Here is a 19,839-nt window from a genome sequence, read left to right as displayed (position 1 = left end):
TAAACTACGCGACCAAGCCCTAAATTGGGCCGAGGCATACCTGAGCGTACACCCGTTGCCATCTTGTAGCTATGATGCCTTTCTTGGCCAGTTCAAGAAGACTTTTACTCACCCTATCTCAGTGGCCAGTGCGGTTCGGCGGCTGTTAAATCTCCATCAGGGCCGCCGTAGCATCGCGGATTATTTGATTGACTTCCGCACTGCCGCGGCGGCAGTCGGCTGGCCCGATAAGGCCCTTCAGGGAGTCTATTTGCAGTCGCTGAATGAGCACATGAAGGATCAGCTAGCGTCCCGAGACGAACCTGTCACTTTCGAGGAGTTAGCCCCGCTCACACTTCGCATTGACAACAGACTGCAGGAGCGGGAGCGTGAGAGGAACTCCAGTACCCGTCGGCCAGTGCGGCGTGCGTCCCCGGTTTTCATTTCCCCGTCGCCGCTTCCGGTTCAGCCTTCGGCCACAGTCGCCGTGGAGAGGACTGAATCGGAACCAGAACCCATGCAGATCGGGCGATCCCGGTTGTCCCCGCGAGAGAGGGAGAGGCGTTGTCGCTCTCGCTCATGTTTTTATTGTGATTCCGCAGAGCATTTTATTTCCACCTGTCCAGAGAAGGGAAAAGGAGATGCCCGCCGGTAGGTCCGGGGATACGGGTGGGCGGTACCAATAGTGATTTAGCCCCGTTTTTTGTTGCCGGTTACGCTCTTGCTCGGTTCCGCGACCCACACGTCCCAGGCATTAGTCGATTCGGGCGCTGAGCAAAGCCTCATTGATAAAGAATTAGCCAAGCAGCTGAATATTCCCCTTTTTGAGTTGGACTCTAGCATCCCAGTTAAAGCACTAGTAAACCAAGTTTTCTCTCACATCCCTCACCGCACCGCACCTATTACTATAGTCACCTCAGGCAACCATAGGGAGAGACTCCCCTTCTTGACGTTCCACTCCTCCAGCATCTGTCACGGGTCTGGGTCCGTTGGACCCAGTATGTGGAGTTCATGTTTTTGTTATTCCATGTTTGAGGTTATTATGTTTTGGTTTTAGTTTGCATCAGGGATTGTTTTCTTGTTCTCTTGTTGTGTTTATGATGATGATGATGATTATGATGTTTATTATTTGAGTTTCATGTTTAAGGAATTGTTCTCGGTTGTATCTCACGTTTAGTTTAGTTCAGGTTCCATGTGTCATTCTGTCTGTCTCTCAGTGTCAGGTCTGCGTCTTGGTGTGGTGTTCTCATTTCCTGTTTTATTGTGAAGGTCTGGGTCTCATGTGAGTGTGTTCAGTTTTACCTCTGTCTCGTTTTGTTGATCATTCCCAGCTGTGTCCACCACCTGTGTGTAATTCCCCTGTGTTTCTCTGGGTGTATTTAAGTCATGTCCTCCGTCATTGTAGTTGCTGGTCCGTCTGTGTATTCCACCCTGCCTCATCTGCGTTTCTACCATGTCTCACCCGTGTGTTCTCCCTGCTGTCCGCCGTTAGTCTCTTCTGGTCGTTCTCGTTAAGGTTTGTGCTCTGTAGTTTAGTTGATTCCAGTATAGTTTAGTTCTAGCTCCATTTGCCGTTTGTATTTACTTTCATGTTCAATAAACCACCTTTACACCTTCACGACTGCCTGCATTTGGATCCTCCTTCATTTCCTCCACACGGCTCACCTCACTCGCCGTGACAGCATCCCCATTATCCTTGGTTTTACCTGGCTAAAACTACATAACCCTCATCTGGACTGGGCAGGGCAGAAAGTTATAAGTTGGAGCCCATTTTGCCACGCCAATTGTCTCGTCTCAGCCCCGCCGTCTGCCATTGTCGAACCCGCACGTGACGAAAGCGCCAACATAGACCTTTCTGTTATACCTTTGGTATACCATGACTTAAGGGAGGTTTTTAACAAAGACAAAGCTCAATCACTACCCCCGCACAGACCTTACAACTGTGCCATAGACCTGTTACCGGGTTCCACCCTACCTTCAAGCTGCCTCTACAACCTGACACGCCCCGAGAAGACAGCCATGGAAAAGTACATAAAGGATTCTCTGGCCGTGGGCATCATCAGACCCTCCTCCTCCTCACCTGTAGGGGCCGGATTTTTCTTTGTCAGTAAGAAGGACGGCTCGCTCCGTCCCTGTATCGATTTTAGGAGGCTTAATGACATAACGATAAAAAACAAATACCCCTTACCGCTGATCAGTTCCGCCTTCGAGACGCTCCATGGTGCCTCCATTTTCACAAAATTAGACCTCAGAAATGCGTACCACCTCGTCAGAATCAGGGAGGGCGATGAGTGGAAAACCGCCTTTAACACTCACTTGGGGCACTTTGAATATCTAGTGATGCCTTTCGGTCTCACAAATGCCCCAGCGGTTTTCCAAAATCTAGTCTCCGGAGATCGTCTCCGACAGAGGACCACAATTTACGTCGCAGGTCTGGAGGGCGTTCTGTACATCCTTAGGAGCAAAACCATGTTTGAGCTCAGGACACCATCCTCAGACTAACGGTCAGACGGAACGCCTCAACCAGGAATTGGAGGTCCACGGGTGTGGACGGGCACCCGCCGGGCCTTGTGCCAGTCCGCCGCCCGCCAGCACCACTACGCGGACCGCCGTCGCAGGGCGGCCCCTACTTACGCCCAGGGACAGAAGGTGTGGCTTTCTGCGAGAGACATTCCCCTCAAGACGGACTCTCGCAAGCTGGCCCCGCGTTTCATCGGTCCTTTTGAGGTGGAACGGGTGATTGGCCACTCAGCGGTCAGGCTGAAGTTGCCCTCCTCGTTACGGATCCACCCGACCTTCCACGTCTCCCAAGTCAAGCCGGTTGTGGTGAGTCCATTGTGCCCGCCTTCTGAGACCCCACCGCCTGCCCGGCTCATCGACGGGCATCCCGCCTTCACGGTCCACCGCATCCTGGACGTTCGCCGGCGGGGGAGGGGCAGGCAGTTCCTGGTTGACTGGGAGGGGTACGGGCCGGAGGAGCGGTCCTGGGTTCCCCGGTCCCGGATTCTTGACCCTGCCTTGCTTTCGGACTTCTACAGCAGCCGGCGCGGGCCGGGGCAGGGCTGCCTTGAGGGGGGGGTGGTGTCATGGTCTGGGTGGGTACCTGCAGGTCTCCAACAGCGGCTCCTCCTCCTTTAGGTGGAGTTCGGTTGCTCCTCCCTGGCTGACCACCTGTGGGCAATTATTCCGGCAGTTTATCAGACCTGCGCACTCAACCGTTCATCGCCTGAGTATCTGCTATCCCCATGTTAGTCAAGTGGAGTGTGATTGCTCTGTCCAGAACCCGTGTGACGACTTACCTGTTCTTCTTGTTCTCAGAGGTAGCTCCTGGAGTGGAGGTCTTGTCTTCCTCATCCCCGCTTTCCTGGACCTGGGCCGCCTGCTGCTGATACGACGTTGCCTGCCGGCCCACCACTCACTTGCCTGCCTCCCCACGTCTCGACCGCATCCGGGCCTTGCGCCCTACCTTTTCCCTCCACCTGAAACCAAGTAAGGCAACTCAGTTTAACTGTGGAGGATTGTTGATTGTCTGCTGGATCCCACTGACTGTGATCTCCTCTCATTTCAGTGCCCCTGCCCCTTCGTAGTCCAGTTTCCACCTCCCCGCTGCCTCTGCTGTTCAGCTGCCTCCTAGAGTTGTCTAGGTCACCCTTAGTTACCTTAGGTTATCCTACGCGCCACTAGTGTGGTGGCGTCGTTTTGCTTTTGCTTGTGTTTACTTGTGGGGGGAAATAAATCCTTTGTTCTCTTACCGTCTCGCTTCCGGGTTGGTTTCTGCACCTGTGTCCATCTCTGTTACCTCGTGCTGCTGGGCCGTGACACTTCATCATATTTGGGAACAAATTTGGGAATGCTTCATCTCCTGCTTTGCGTTTGTGTGGGCGCCCCATCAAAAACCTGTCAATTATGCTAGCAATGTCCAAGCATTTTTTTTGTTGTTGTTGTTTTTTACATTCATACCGCACCCCCCGCAATGGCTGTGCATCCCCCCACTTTGGGAACCTCTTGCTAAGGGAAAGTGGAGCAGTCGAGACACCCGGTTGTTCCTGTATCGCTGGATAAGGGAAATCATGTAGTCATGCAGCTGTTACTCTGTGGAAGGTGTATCACCTATGTGGATATCAAAATGTTTAAATGACTGAAACAGAAACTCTGGAAGGCTGTGATTGAGGAGTCACGCTGCTGCTATCTAGCTACCCACATAGCAAGGAAGTCCGGCCCAGATCTGGTATCAAGCTGGCACTGCTGGCTGACTTCTGGCATGATAAGACGTATGTCATCCAGATATGGGCCAGGTGTGGCATAGATGGCACTGTCTATGTGATGGCATGCCATATCTGGCTCGATTGTGGTTTGGTTTATGTGGTCCAGGCCCATAGAAAACAAGTCTAGCCCTGATCTGGCATCAAGCTGGCACTTCTGACTGACTGGTGTAATGGCAGAGTGTATGTCAACCAGATGTGCGCCATGTCTGGCAATGATGGCACTATTTATGTACCTATTTTCCTATTTGAGAAGACCCAGATGCCATGTTGCAATACTATACTGTTATGGTAGCCAATGTTTCAAATGCATGTTTGACAGTTTTGTGAGTGTACACTTTATCCAAAACCTGTAGCTCAGGAGGTAAAGCACGTCACCTCCTGATTGGAAGGTTAGTGGTTCGATCCCTGGCTCCTCCAGTCTGCATGTCAAGAGTCTGAATGTAGTTAGGCACTCAGTTTAAAGAAGATGTGTGATTGACTGAATGTGGAATGTTGTATAGAGCACTTTGAATACTCCGGGAGACCAGAAAAGTGCTATATAAAAGTCAGTCCATTCACTATCTGAACAGAGTTTTGTCATGTTACTTTCACACTATTTTGCATGTTCTGGCACGTTGTTAGTACATGGCTTGATTAATGTGCACATTAGGCTGACATCTGGGTCCAGAGCTGAAACTGTTCTGGGCCAGCACAGGACCAGCAGTGTGTCTGCAACTCGCCTTGTGCTGACCCATGTGTGGGCCACATCTGGCAAACCAGATCTGGGGCACCAAAGGGCCGTCATTCTTTGCGGTATGTGGGCCATGTGTAAGCACACTGTGTGGGCCAGGTCCGGGCCATACCAATTTTGCTATGTGTGTAAGTGCTGCGTGGAGCTGTTGACTGTTGACATGTGGAAGCCACTCATTGTTTAAACTTTGTGTGGCCTGTATGCTGTACAATCACACAAAGATAAAAAAAATAATATTCTTATAATATTTTAATAAAATATTATAAGAAAATGTGACACTGGGTAGTATATACAGAATATAATAATTCGAAAAAAATTACAGAATGTGGACATATATTTCTGCATCAAAAAGCAACTGATATGAAATGGAAAATATGGGTGACCTTGCCAGTACTTTTATTTCAGTGGTTTAGATATGTTTCAGGTGTGTTGACCCAGGGTCATATCTAAAACATGCAGGACACCAGCCCTTTGTCCACCACTGATATAAACAGACACAGTAGTACTTTTGTTAGTGTAAATTTCCTCATGATGCTAAATCTTGAGTATTGACAGTGAGAAAATACTATTAATGTTTGTTGCAGGTGCAGAACGCTGTGATGAGGGGAAAGACGGGGCTTGCATGTGCAGATGAGCAGCGCAGGTGGAATGCAGGGACAGAAAAGAGGCTTGAAATCAAACGTCTAAGACAGATAAACTAAGATAAACTAAGACAGACGTCACAGGGCAGAGCAACAGTGCAATGTGAACTCCCAGTGTGCACCATATCACCTTGCACACCAAGACTTTATTGATAGTTCAATAAAGTCTAGTGTTAGCAAAGCACCAATGAAACCTCGCCATCACTGCAACAGTAAAGTTAGCAATTGAGCTCATCCTCGAACAGGTAAAGCCGCTAATTACAGCACAAAGTAACCGATTTTTTTGTTAGCAACGAGTGAACGCTGGCTCTCACTTTGAGTAACCGGACTGCGGAAGTACTGGTCTGTCATGGCAGCCTACGTATGTTCTTACAGAAACCTGTGGGTCAATAGAAAAATGCCAACCAAAAACAAACATTATATGATAACATTTGACATTTGCTTGCTTAGGAAGCGGGGATAGTGACAGCGACAAGAAAGCGAGATTTCAGATGTGAGATTTGTGACATTAGCTTGTTTGGAGTGCGTAGTTGGTTTGTAGTGTAGTTTTTTTTTTTGCTTGTTTTTTGTATTATGTGTCAAAACAATAAGGTGGCTGTTGAATGACACAGATGCTGGCCAAATAGCCACGACAGGGACACTGAAATGTAAATGCTGTCTCTGCGTGGAAAACAGACAAAGTGATACAGCTCCTGTTGTCAAGTCTTTGGGTCTAAGGCCTGTCCCTCAGTCTCGTGGTGGAATGGCACAAATAATTTGTGTAGCACCTTATTGTGACACCTGATAGTTCTAAAGGAAAAAGTTTTAAATAGTTGCACAAAAGACACCCCAGCCATTGCATGTATTTTTTAAGTTTGCAAAATTCATATATATTTTTTTATAATTTATATTTGCATTTCAAGTTATAAAAATGATTCCTTAAATGTGTTTGTTTTCACAGTAAAAAATTAATAATTTTGCCTACTTGGATTTTATGTTTTTTCATGCAATAGAAAGTAAATTTTGTCAATACAATATGTCGAAATTGAAAAAAAAGTAAAGACATGTAAGGTTGTGCTGAAAAGAAGTCTACCAAACAATGTAAGGTAAACACCTTTTAACGGTGAAATATAAATGTAGTCAAAAATTATATTCAAACATTTTAAATTATATTGTATTCTTTTCCTTAGAAAATTGAGCTTACCTCCACAGGATAACGTTGGCCATTGATACTGTGTTCAGAGCCCTCCGATCCATTGCTTGTGCCCCAATGAAACTCTACTTTTTCTGCCTTAAACCTCCCTGGTAGACCTGCTCCCCGAACAAAGTAATGATCTTTCAACATGATGGCGACTGGAAGAAATACAGAAGAGGAGAGAAAAAAAAACAGTGATTACCCACATAGCAGGCTGGTCTGGCCCGCATCTGGTGTCAAGCCGGCACTGCTGGCTGACTTCTGACATGGTAAGTGGTATGTCATCCAGATATGGGCCAGGCCTGGCAATGATGGCACTATTTATTTTCCTATTTTAGTTAGAAGACCCAAATGCCATGTTGCAATACTATACTGCTATGGTAGCCAACGTTTCAAATGCAGGTTTGACAGGTTTGGGAGTGTACACTTTATCCAAAACCTTGTAAGGGTTTATTCATGCTTCCCACTGGGTGGCTGTAGCTCAGGAGGTAGAGCAGGACACCTATTGGTCGGAAGATTAGTGGTTTGATCCCTGGCTCCTCCAGTCTGCATGTCAAGAATGTGAATGTGTATAAATGTAGTTAGAAAGCACTCAGTTTAGAGAAAGTGTGTGAATGTGGCATGTTGTATAGAGCACTTTGAGTAATCCAGGAGAGTAGAAAAGTGCAATATAAGAATCAGTCCATTCACTGTCTGAACAGAGTTTCGTCATGTTACTTTTGCACTCCTATGTTCCGGCACATGTTGTTATTACATGGCTTGATTAAGGTACACATTAGGCTAACATCTGGGGCCAGAGTTGAAACTGTTCTGGGCCAGCACAGGACCAGCAGTGTGTCTGCAAATGGCCTTGTGCTGGCCCATGTGTGGGCCACGTGTAAGCCAGATCCGGGCCATACCAATTTGTGGGTAGATGAAAAAAGTGAGCTTTAGCATTACTTATCAGATTTTTCAGCAGACATGGAAATAATTTCTCTTTAAAAACAGATACAGAAACAAAAATGTGACATCTATCGATGACATGAAGACAATTTCAAAGGTTCCTTGAAACACCATCAGAATGTGGGCACATGCACCGCATGAAACAGCTTTAAATGCATAAATTAAAGAAACATATTCTAAGACATGCTAAAGATAGGTCTGTTTCTCCTTCAGATTTTCTCTGAGGAATACATCTTCACTAAAGATCATTTCCGTCAGTTTCCATCAGCTTATAAAGCATATTCTCATATGAGGGGCTAATTTGCCAGGCAGAATTGTTTTTCAGTTGCTTATAATTTCCCTTACAGGGTCCTTTGTCATTCTATTGCAATTTTCTGAGATATAGAGAGAATTGAAACACTATGCTCGCCTCTGTCAGCGCGCCCCAGGGCGGCTGTGGCTACACTGTAGCTTGCCATCACCAGTGTGTGAATGTGTGTGTGAATGGGTGGATGATTGTGTATAGTGTAAAGCGCTTTGGGGTCCTTAGGACCAAGTAAAGCGCTATACAAATACAGACCACTTACCATTTATTTTCACATTCACAAGTGGTGTCAGGGTTAGTGCTGTGTGACAGGCAGGACAAGGCTAAACCCAAATGGGGCCAGCTCCTGATGGCCCCAAGACAAAAACAGGGTGACCAGGGTGGAGTCTAAATCAAAAACAACCAGGAGCAAGAGAGTCCAAAAAAACCCCAACAGAAAACAAAAACACAGGCTGACCATGGCAACGACGAAGGGACCCTCTAGCGGGGAACCTCAGGTGGGCTGTGGCTGGAGAAACTGAACTCAGCTTTCCAAAGATGTGATCCACCACGCCATGTTTATTGATTACAGGAAATTGCATGTAAGTACAAGATACTTGCACCTTATTCACGGGTAGTGTTATAAAGTGTTACCCCAGAGGAGAATGAACTCAACCTGGGTGTCTATTGTCTTATGTAGTTTGGGAGATGATTGAATGATGGGTAGGTGTAGTTTCCTCTGTGGTGAGGTCAGGTGGGCTGCCCTGGGCTCTGTGGGATTTGGCAGTGCTGCTACTGTGGGCCCGGGCCTTGATAGATTCCAGGGAATGGGGGTGCCTACTGGGGTCAGCAGGGGAGCTGGCCCCAGGGAGGGGGTACTTGCCCCCCCTCCCATTCCTTCCCTCCCTGTACCCAACTGCCTCCCTCTTCCCTTGGGGTATGGGTGTGTCACTGAGGTGCAGGGGAGGCATTCCCCCTCTGTCCCCTTCTGGCCACCTGTGCCTCAATTTTATTCCACAACCTAGACATCCACATTACTCACACTCTCATAACACATACATATAGGGCCTTGGGGGTGGGCACGTTATGCGGTGTCCAGAGGACCGTCTGTGCATCCAACCTCACGTCTGGCGCCGTTGCCCACCTCTCAATTTTAAATACATGTAGACATTGAGGGTGTTGGGTCTGTGTTTCCACAAGCCCCGCTGGTTTAGAGACTTATTCATCATGAAGAAAACAAGACAGTCAGCGATTGATCGATTTACTTGTAAGGGAGGCCTCGTTGGTATCTACCACAAAATGACCCCAACGTTGGCCTCCGCTTGCTGCCTTTTATTGGGAAAACAGTTCACACAATACAGTAGTACCTCCCCTCGTAAACCCCCCTTGGTTACAAAGACAAGGCACTGTATGTATATGTGTGTGTGTGTGTGTGTGTGTGTATGTATGCAGGTAAGAATGTGTGTGTGTGTGTGTGTGTGTGTGTGTGTGTATGCAGGTAAGAATGTGTGTGTGTGTGTGTGTGTGTGTGTGTGTGTGTGTGTATGTATGCAGGTAAGAATGTGTGTGTGTGTGTGTGTGTGTGTGTGTGTGTGTGTGTGTGTGTGTGTGTGTTTGAGTGAGTGTGTGAGAATGTGTGTCTCTCTGTGTGCATGTGTCTCTGTATGCATGACTTCCTGCTCACCAAAAGGATCATAAAAGCAGGAAGCAACATCACAAGAAACAGATCTTTCAGATAGGATGTTTCTGCATAAAACCTCCCCCAGCACAGAGTGGCTGGAGAGGTGCTCAGGGACAAAGGAATGTCTTGATCCTATAGATTGAACTCAGACCTTACAAATTTAAGAAGCATAATGACAAACATTCAACAAATAGACTTAACAGAGGGCTCTCGGGAGGGGCCATGCTGACACCTGCTGCTTTCTTGCAGAAAGCACCATGCCCCTCCCGTGTTTTATGCACTTTAGAACAGCACACAGCAACACATATGAGTGGGCGGAGAGAGGTATGGGTTCTTCACACCCCCGTTTTCTGTTCGGGAGGAGGAGTTGGCCGTCTGGTCGGGGTCTGGGATGCTGGGCCTCCCTGCTGCTGTTCTGTGTGTCTCCACGGTGGGCAAGTGCTGAGTATTTGTATATGTGTGCATGAGGGTGGGAATGCATGTTTGTCTGTGTGTATGTGTCAGGTCGGGTCTTAGACTCCACCTTTCTGGGAACATCTGAGGCCCCCCCTGGTGTAGGGATCTATCTCCCACCACCACACTCCCTGCCAGTGGCTGATGCCCTCAGCTGTCAGTGCATTGGTGGTTCTCGGTATCCAGGGCTGGGGGCTCAGATATGTACTATCTCACTCCCGGTGGCTGCTTGGCGGGGCCTGGGCCCTCATAGCAGCCCACCAGTCATGAAAACCATCGACATGATAAGCAAAGTTGCACAGATCATATAAATGTTAATTATAACTGCATTTATCAACCTGCTGACATATTTAGAGTTTTTCACAAAAATGTGTTAAATGTACACCTGAACTCTGAACTGCCCTTCAGGCCCAAGTCTAGGTCCACTCTGACACAGCTGGCTGCCGGCAGATCCTGCAGGCACATCGTCACAGCCCCCTGTAGCTTCTGAAATGTGGCTGCTGCATGACCCCCTTGTCTGGGACTATCCTAAGCTCTTTCTAGGTGGGTTGCATGATGGTCCTCCTTGGGCTCTCGTGCATTGGGGGGCCTCAAGATATTTGGAGCCTGGATCTCCTTCATGCCTGCTTGATGTCCTGGGGGGCAGGGCTATGGCTCCCCACACCCACTATCAGATAGTGGAGAAACCTTTTGAATACAAGCGCGCTCATGCACACAGGTGTGCACAGACACATACTGTATCTTCCTTGGCTGCTGCGTCAAAGCACGTCATGCATTGTCGGTCTTGCGCGCTGCTCATTAACATTCAATATCTATTGGTCACTGTTACTTACACTTATCTAGGTTCTTGCTGTGGTTTCTCTTGTGGTTGTTCTCTTTTTGCTTTTTTTCTTCCAGCAGGTGATCCAGCAGATTTTTTTTGTCTTTTCTCTCTGTCCCTCTTCCCCTCTATTTTTCTTCCCCTCTCCTTTTCTTGAACTTTTCTATTCTACATCTTTACCTTTCCTATCCCCCAGTTAAAAATAAATGAATTAAGTAATAATCATAAAGATCACTTAAGTGGACCATGGCAAAGCCGTAATGATCCACTTGAAAAAATAAATCCACTGGGCATTTTTCTTGGGCTTCAGAAAATAATTCTGATTGCTACAGTGCCGAACAGACCACCTGAAAAAGCTGCAGGCCTCTCAGCTTGCCCAGCTAAAGTCAATGTTAATGTGAGAATTCATGCCCGTACAATGTCAGAAAAGATACGCCAAGGTATAGAAATGATCTCCCCTCCTAAAAGTGGTGGTGAAAGACAAAGATTGTTGTTGCAAAGGGAAGCATAAATCAAGAACAAAAAACAGAAACTTGACCAAAAGGACAAACAGAACATGTTTTATGTTTACCTGTTTTGCCAGTGTTCTTCATAGATGTCTTATTTGAAGATTCTATGTTAAAACCCTCCAGTGTCAGCTCCTGATATTCTCTGGATATTTTGGTATCCTTATCCACAATATTGATTGGTGACTGGTTTCTCTCTCCACATTGTGGGTAGGCAGATGCCCAGCCCTCATCTGGCCCATACATACCTGGGGAAGATAAGAAATACAACAGCATCTCATCACTTGAAAAAAAATGTGAATGCAAAACTGAGATATACTACCAGTCAAAAGTTTCAACACATCCCCTAATTTAATGTTTTTTCTTTATTTTCATGACGATTTACATTGTAGGTTCTTACTAAAGGTGTCAAAACCATGAATGAACACATATGGAATTATGTAGTAAACAAAAAACATAACTCAAAACATATTTTATATTTTAGATTCTTCAAAATATCCACCCTTTGCTTTAATTACTGCTCTTGGCATTCTCTCAATGAGCTCATGAGCTCCTGGTTTTCCAACAGTCTTGAAGGAGTTCCCAGAGATGCTGAACACTTGTTGACCCTTTTGCCTTCACTCTGCGGTCCATCTCATCCCAAACCATCTTGACTGAGTTTAGGTCAGGTGACTTTGGAGGCCAGGCCATCTGGCACAGCCTGGAGGTGTGTTTGGTGGTCATTGTCCTATTGAAAATTAAATGATGGTCCAACTAAACCCAAACCGGATGGGATGGCATGTCGCTGCAGGATGCTGTAATAACCAGGTTGGTTCAGTGTGCCTTCAGTTTTGAATAATCCCCAACAGTCTCCCCGGCAAAGGCCCCCCCCACACCATCACACCTCCTCCTCCATGCTTCAAAGTGGGAACCATGCATGTGGAGATCATTGTTCACCATTTCTGCACAAAGAAACGGTGGGAGGAGCCAAAGATCTCAGATTTGGACTTATCAGACCAAAGCCGAGATTTCCACTGGTCTAATGTCCACTCCTTGTGTTTCTTGGCCCAAACAAATCTCTTCTGCTTGTTGCTTTTCTTAGTTGTGGTTTCTTAGCAGCTGTTTGACCATAAAGGCCTGATTCACAGTCTCCTCTGAACAGTTTATGTAGAGATGTGTCTGCTACTTGAACTCTACGTGGCATTTATCTGGGTTCTGATCTGAGGTGCTGTTAATGTGAGATTTCTAAAGCTGGTGTCTCAGATGAATTTATCCTCAGCAGCAGAGGTGACTCTTGGTCTTCCTTTCCTGGGGCGGTCGTCATGTGAGACAGTTTTGACGTAGTGCTTGATGGTTTTTGCACTTTGGGGACAAGTTTTAGCAATTTTCCGGACTGACTGACCTTTAGTTCTTAAAGTAATGATGGACTGTTGTTTCTCTTTACTTAGCTGATTAGTTCTTGCCATAATATGAATTCTAACAGTTGTCAAGTAGGGCTGTCAGCTGTGTACCAACCTGACTTCCGCACAACACAAATGATGGTCCCAACCCCATTAAGAAGAGAAATTCCAGAAATAAACCCTGACAGGCACACCAGTGAAGTTAAACCATTTCACGTGACTACACCATGAAGCTCATTGAGGGAAGGCCGAGGGTTTGCAGCAGTGTCAACAAAACATAGAGTGGCTACTTTTTAGGAATCTAAAATCTAAAATATAATTAGAGTCATTTATCAATTTATTGTTTGCCACATAATTCCACATATCTGGCTTCATACATTTGATGTCTTCAGTTTGTATCTACAATGTAGAAAGTTGTAAAAATGAAGAAAAACCATTAAAAAAAAGGTGTATGCAAACTTATGACTGGTAGTGTATATCAGAGCAAAAGGACATTTCAGACCTCTCTGAAACCAGCTGACAGGAAGCACAGCTAAATTATGTGAATCCCTATTAAACATTCCACAACTGGGCAATGCTCACTGTCAGCTACCCTGAGCACCAATCAGAGGAAGCTGCTGAAATACAAACCCTTTTTGTTCATGAGGATTTCAGAAGATTTCAAAATGTCATTATTTGAGGGCAGGTTATATTCACAAATTCTGTTTCGTGAAATAATACATATGATATTGACCTCTATATCTGGTTTTGCACTGCTGACTCCTTTTTTCAACCACAACATAACTACAAAGGCCAGGACTGAAATCTCACAGGGCCCAGCTTTAACATCTCAATGTTTACTTAAAGACTTGGAGTGCATTCCAATAGTTCACTTTGTTTAGGAGGGTTCCTAACTGAGAGACATCAGCCAGACATATCTGTGTGGGGACAGTAATATGAGCTGTGAAAATTCTCCAAAGATTAAGGAAAGGAGCATCATTGCTTCCTTTAGCATAGGATACACTGAACCATCCTTTATGAAAGGATAGGAGAAAATGCCGTCCCATAATTCATTGCGACGTAACAGCCCACCAGTCATGAAAACCATCAACATGATAAGCAAAGTTGCACAGATCATATAAATGTTAATTATAACTGCATTGCAACCGCTGACATATTTAGAGTTTTTCACAAAAATGTGTTAAATGTACACCTGAACTCTGAACTGTGAATTAGTGGCTCAATAATCCAGAAGAGAGAGAATGGTGCAGGCCTACAAACTAAATAAACAATCCAGTGTAAGCTCAGGCAAAAATGGTGCAATGGAGATAAATATTTGTTAGAGGTTGCTCGCTGTGTGCGCACTGCTGAGAAAAAAAAGTGGCTTGAGAAAAAGAAGCTCATTTCAATTAATTCCTGTCAAAGTGAAAATCCCGGTGTTATTGAGGAACAAAAGGTGGGGCTCACCTCTAAACACTCAGCGTGAGAACTGAATGAAGAGGCACTGAGGCTTTGAGCCATCAACGCAAAGTGCCAATTATGTGATCGTTCTGATAACTTCTCCCTCTACTAAAAATAAACTCTTAGTAGCAACTATCACTACCACCACAAGGCATAAGACATATTTTTTCTCAGCATTAGATTTTGGACAGTCTTTGGTACTGTGGCAGTTTAGTGCAGATGGCGTAATTCACATTTGCGTGACTCATTTAATTCTTCTCCTGAAAGTAAAGGTTTTAAAAATACATATGCACAAGGCAAGCCACCAAATGACACTCCTTTACTTAGTACATTCAGTTTTTTAACATCAAATGAATGCTGTGTGCTGGTTAGTTAACGTTGCCCTAGATCTTCCTTCTACTTTAAAATTCCAACTTTTGCAATGAAATAATATTTTTCACTGCCTGTTCAGTGTGGCAAAGTAAAATGCACACTGTGTAGTCTCTGCACATTGTAGTTTTGAAGACAGTAGTTTTCCCACTAAGGAGAGAGTGTAAAGCTGTTCCAATTTTCAGTGCATCGCTTGTCTGCACAATTCCCATACCCAGTTTTCCTTGACTTCAGTGAATTGCATGAGCTGAATAAAACATTATTAACATACAAGTATAGTATATTCATATTTGACTGAACATTCATATGTGATGGAATTATTGACAAATTAAGTATAACATAGAAAAGAAGAAAATGTCATTAAGTAATTTTAAAGTTTAAACCCTGTTTGAAGTCATGGATATAAAAAAGTCAGTTAGAGAGGAGATAATAAGGTGTGGCTTGAATGATTGTATGTCAGCAACAATGAGTTCCCACTGCAGGTTCAGAGGCAACTGTGAACCTGCAAATTCTGTTTGCATTTTTTGGTTTTTTCTCTGCTCATTTCTGACGTGTTAGATTAAAGAATCAGGAGGATAAGTGCATCATCAGATCTGGTTGTGCTCATTCTTACCTCCAACCTCCTTTCTACCAAAGACCAGAACAAGGTCAGCATTAGCTCTGAGTATGTTAATTATATAAGTATAATTCGGGTGATTAGATTATTACTTTGTGATTATTATTATTTGAGTCCACTTTTCCACTTTTGCCTACTAAGTTGCTTTAATAAAATATCCTGCAAATAAATTCTAAATTGTGCCCATTCCCTTTTAACCCTTTGTGAAACAGTAAAGGGGAAAAACGGAGATACGCAGGGTAGACCTCCAGACACCAGAGGCTGTTAAAACCAGTCCCCTCACCCATCTATCCAAGCTCTGCTCTGCCTGCTGGGTTAGACTCATAGGACCCACACATCCTGCATTGGGGTGCTGGTTCCACAAATTTATATCCACCACAGTTTTTGGCTTCCACACACCATCACTACCTTCAAGTGAAGTCTGCGCCACATACTCCCATTTAGATAAAAGCTGTACAGTGAAGATCACTTCCTTTGATTTCTTAAGAGCATTTGACATAATTTAGTAGCTGCTACCGGAAATATATGTAATTATCTGCCATCTCATGGGTTACTGACTACCTGACATAAAGATCAAATTATGTGAGACTTTGTAGTGTCCACAAAGGACTACAGTCTCTTCTTTCCAGTTCACACAGTCTCTTTCCCTATTCACAGTTTCAGTTCCAGTCATCTAGATGTGGTAATCGCAGATATAGAAACATCTTTTACATAACATGCTACGATTATCTGTAACATAGATAATATGACATTGTACCGTATTTTACGCACTATAAGGTGCACCTAAAATCCTTAAATTTTCTCAAAAATCGAAAGTGTATGAATATGTATGCATTCCTGTTGTGCTTACTGACCTCGAACCGATTTTATGTGGTACATGGCGCTCAAAAATCTGTCAATAAATGTTTAAGTACGACTTTGGTAAGCTACGAAGCCGCACCGATTGATGGATTGTTGGAGCATTACGGCTACCGTAGTCAGGAACCTCGTGGAGTGATCTGTGGGTCCAAACTCCACTTCAGCTCCCAAAGTCAGACAAACACTGCGGCATCACTGAGAGTTAAGAACTCTCTAAATTATTTCATCTTCAATAAAATGATGAGTGGTAGTGCTTTACCAGGTGTAACAATTAAGTTTAACATCCAAGCATCCATGAAAACAGAATTTATTAAATTTAACAGAGTTAGAAGTTAGCAGAGAGTTAGCTTGCTAGTTTCCACCTAAGCACGTTCTGACTGAGAGATTTCTGAAAAAATTAAAACGTACAGCTCTGCTATCGCTTGCAACATAAATGAAGACAGAAAACTAAACAGCAGTGACGTTTGTAGGGTTACTGAAGTTGGGCTAGCTAGCATATAATGATGTGCTATGTGATCGCTAGCGACACAGCTATGTTAGCATAAAATAACATAGCTGTTGGAGCTCAGTCTGGGGGGAGTTCGTTTTTTCTCCTCGTCTTTCCTCATGTTGTGCATTTTCCATTGTTGTTCGGTTCCAGGTCGTTCCATGCTCGTGCGGCTGACCGGCCAGCTACCCAGCCTGACCTGTCTCCCCAATGTGATGTTTGTGTACGGTTGGCAAGGTCAGTCTCTTAATTGCCCCTTGGGGATAAATAAAGTGTTCTGAATCTGATAAACACAGTGAAGCTGAAGGATGAACGCTAACTTTTTCCACTCGATGAAAGTTAACATGAGGGTTCCCGATGGTTAGGGACAAATGCAATCGGATGGCAGGATGCTGTAAACAGACCAAACTTCAGGCAGGAGAAAAACTGAGATAATCCATCCACAATACGAGGTTAGTCATTCACATACTGCAACAACATGGGAATAGAGCAGCTGGAGAGAATTCAACATTAATGAACCATTGGTACAGAAGTGGAGGAAGCAAGAAGTACGAGTTGAGTAAAGTTTGACATATTTGACTGTTTTGTTTCGCTTAATGCGCCTTATAATCCAGTGCCTTATAATCCCGTGCCTTATAATCCAGGGCACATCGTTCATGTCTCTCTCTACGAATTACCAACCAGGCATTAAATCTGTTCGGACCAGCACCTACCACCCTCTGGCTGATGGAGCGGCTGAAAAAGATTTTGAAGTCCATGAGTCATAAGTACAGGGTGAGCCATTTATATGGATACACCCAGGGCTGGACTGGGACAAAAAATGGGCCCAGGCATTTTGACTAGAGACCGGCCCACCAGGTATTATAGGAAAAACCATAAAGCCTTTGAATGAAAACAAACGCTGTTGTCACAGTGATGTACACTGTCTTGTTGGTATATATGTATCAGTCTAATAAACTTAACTGTGGTAACTGTGGTACTGCATGAGCAAGTCAAGAGTGGCAGAGAAGTGTGTGAGGTTGGGGTAGAACATGTATGAGCACAGTGGGACAGTAATGAGGTGTGTGGTCGGAGTGAAAGCTGGGTTTAAGGTGGGTGTGGGATTACATGAGGGATCAGCTCTGAGTCCCTTTTTAGTGCAGTGGTGATGGACCGGCTGACAGATGAGGTTAGGAAGGCATCTCTGTGGACCATCATAGTAAGAGGAGGGAGCAGATGGAAGAGAGTCTGGAGAGGTTCGAATGTCGGGACTATGACTGGCGATGGCTGAATGTTGTCAGTGCGTATGCCCCACAGGGTGGATATCAGTGAGAGGACAAAGAGGATTTCTGAGTGACTTGGATGAAGTGGTAGAGAGTGTTTCTGGGGGGACACAAAGAAAGAAGAAAATGACCTGCACTGAGTCGCTATACAGAGAGATCGAACTGGAAAGAATTTGCAGCAAATTAGTGTTCTTAAGACTAGATATGAAAAAAGTGAAGGTGGTGTGTTGAGGGTTAGACAGATTATAAATGAGTATATCACAGGGACAGCTTACATTGAGCAGCTTGGAGGGAAAGTTAGCGAGACAATGCTAAGATGGTTTGGACAAGTGCAGAGGAAGGATAGTGGATATTATATTGGACAAGAAGATGCTGAATATGCAGCTGGCTGACAGGAGGACAAGAGGAAAACCATAGAGAAGATTTGTTCATGTCTGGCTCTGTGGTTGTTTTCTTCACAAGTCATGTGGAAAGATGGTAATGGTGGGAGGTGAAGGGGTGTGGTGGAAACAACATCTTAGTGGAAGTGTGCCTTTTTTTTACCTGTCCTGTCTGACACTGTAGCAATCAGAATTATTGTCTGAAGGCCAAGAAGAATGCCCAACAGATTTACTTTCACAAGTGGATCATTACGGCTTTTGCCAACTAGTCCACTTGATTGTCATAGTTTGTTTGATCTTCATTATGTATTTATGTATTTTTACTTTTAACTTATTACAATTGAAACAGACAGGAGTGGGAGATAGGAAAGGGGAGAATGAGGGCAAACAGGAGGAGAGGGAAAGAAAAATGGAGAGAAAAGACACTAAGTGTGACTTTTTCTGTTACTTGTCTTTCCCTTCTGTGTGTGTGTGTGTGTGTGTGTGTGTGTGTCAGTGGTGGAGGTTGAAGGCTGCCATCATCCTCTGAAGGAGAATTTTGTTTTCCAAATTCTTTCACGCTCAGTTGGACATTAAAGTGGGATTAATGGTTAGCGGCATGCTGACTGACGGGGTCAGTCGGACATGGGACGTGGTGTGAAATCACTTCTCTGTGGGCCTGTGACAAATAGCTGACAGGGTGGCCATTCCTTCTAAGAAAAAACCTAGCCTGAAAAGTATCTCCTTATATAGCTTGTCTGACCATGCAATCCAAAAAGAACTGCATAGCATGCCAGAGGAATTGAAGACTGGAGCATGCACACTTGAGGCAAATGGCCAGAGACCGACCACACATGGAGGAAAGCAAAGACAACTCATAGGTGTTTAAATTTGGGCCCGCACCTTCAGAATCAAGACATTGAGGAGCATAATCATGTTTTATCATTTCAAAGGTGATCCCCTTCGCCAAAAATGACCAGTGTTGGGCAAGTAACTTTGAAAAAGTAATTAATTATAGTTACTAGTTACTTCTTCAAAAAAGTAACTGAATTAGTAATTGAGTTGCAAGATTATAAAAGTAATTAATTACTTGAAAAGTAACTATTGTGTTACTTTAAAAAAAAAGTTTAACCATCTGGGGTCCAGGGTATAATTGGCCATTTGATGTTTCCTCCACATTTCACCTTTAAAAACTATTTACTTTGTTTGGTCTCATTCTTTTCAGCACAACCTCACGTGTCTGAATTTACAGTTATGTTTTCATTTTGACAAACTGTATTAACACAATTGATCTGAAATCAGACAAAAAACATAAAATCAGAGTAGAAAAAGTTTCATTTTTTACTGTAACAACCACAAACATGTTTAATGAATCATATTTCATAGCTTTCAATGCAAATATAAATTGTCAATTTTAAAATCATATGCACAAGTTTTGCAAACAAAGTTATTTGCAGCCATTTCAAACTGTTTACAGAACAATCAGCTGTTCTTCAATAAGATGCCACAAATTATTTGTGCCACTCCAAATATTTCTGTCCACTATAAAGGAAACATCACAGCCTGATACCTGCAGGTCTGACAGCAGCAGGTGT

General features: G+C 44.4%; 1 protein-coding gene across 1 annotated transcript in view; it reads right to left on the bottom strand.

The window, feature by feature from the left end:
- LOC120731844 (receptor-type tyrosine-protein phosphatase gamma-like) overlaps window positions 1-19,839 on the bottom strand; it is a 278,578-nt gene that overhangs the window by 69,563 nt on the left and 189,176 nt on the right. The window contains exons 3-4 of the mRNA XM_040029139.1: window positions 11,540-11,722; window positions 6,799-6,947 (exon numbers count right to left, since the gene is read on the bottom strand). Coding sequence (XP_039885073.1) covers window positions 6,799-6,947; window positions 11,540-11,722 — 332 coding nt within the window. The remainder of the gene's footprint in view (window positions 1-6,798; window positions 6,948-11,539; window positions 11,723-19,839) is intronic.

Source organism: Simochromis diagramma, unplaced genomic scaffold (assembly GCF_900408965.1).
Source record: "Simochromis diagramma unplaced genomic scaffold, fSimDia1.1 OVJJ01000352.1, whole genome shotgun sequence".
Taxonomy (NCBI): domain Eukaryota; kingdom Metazoa; phylum Chordata; class Actinopteri; order Cichliformes; family Cichlidae; genus Simochromis; species Simochromis diagramma.
This window is presented reverse-complemented; position numbering and strand designations above follow the sequence as displayed.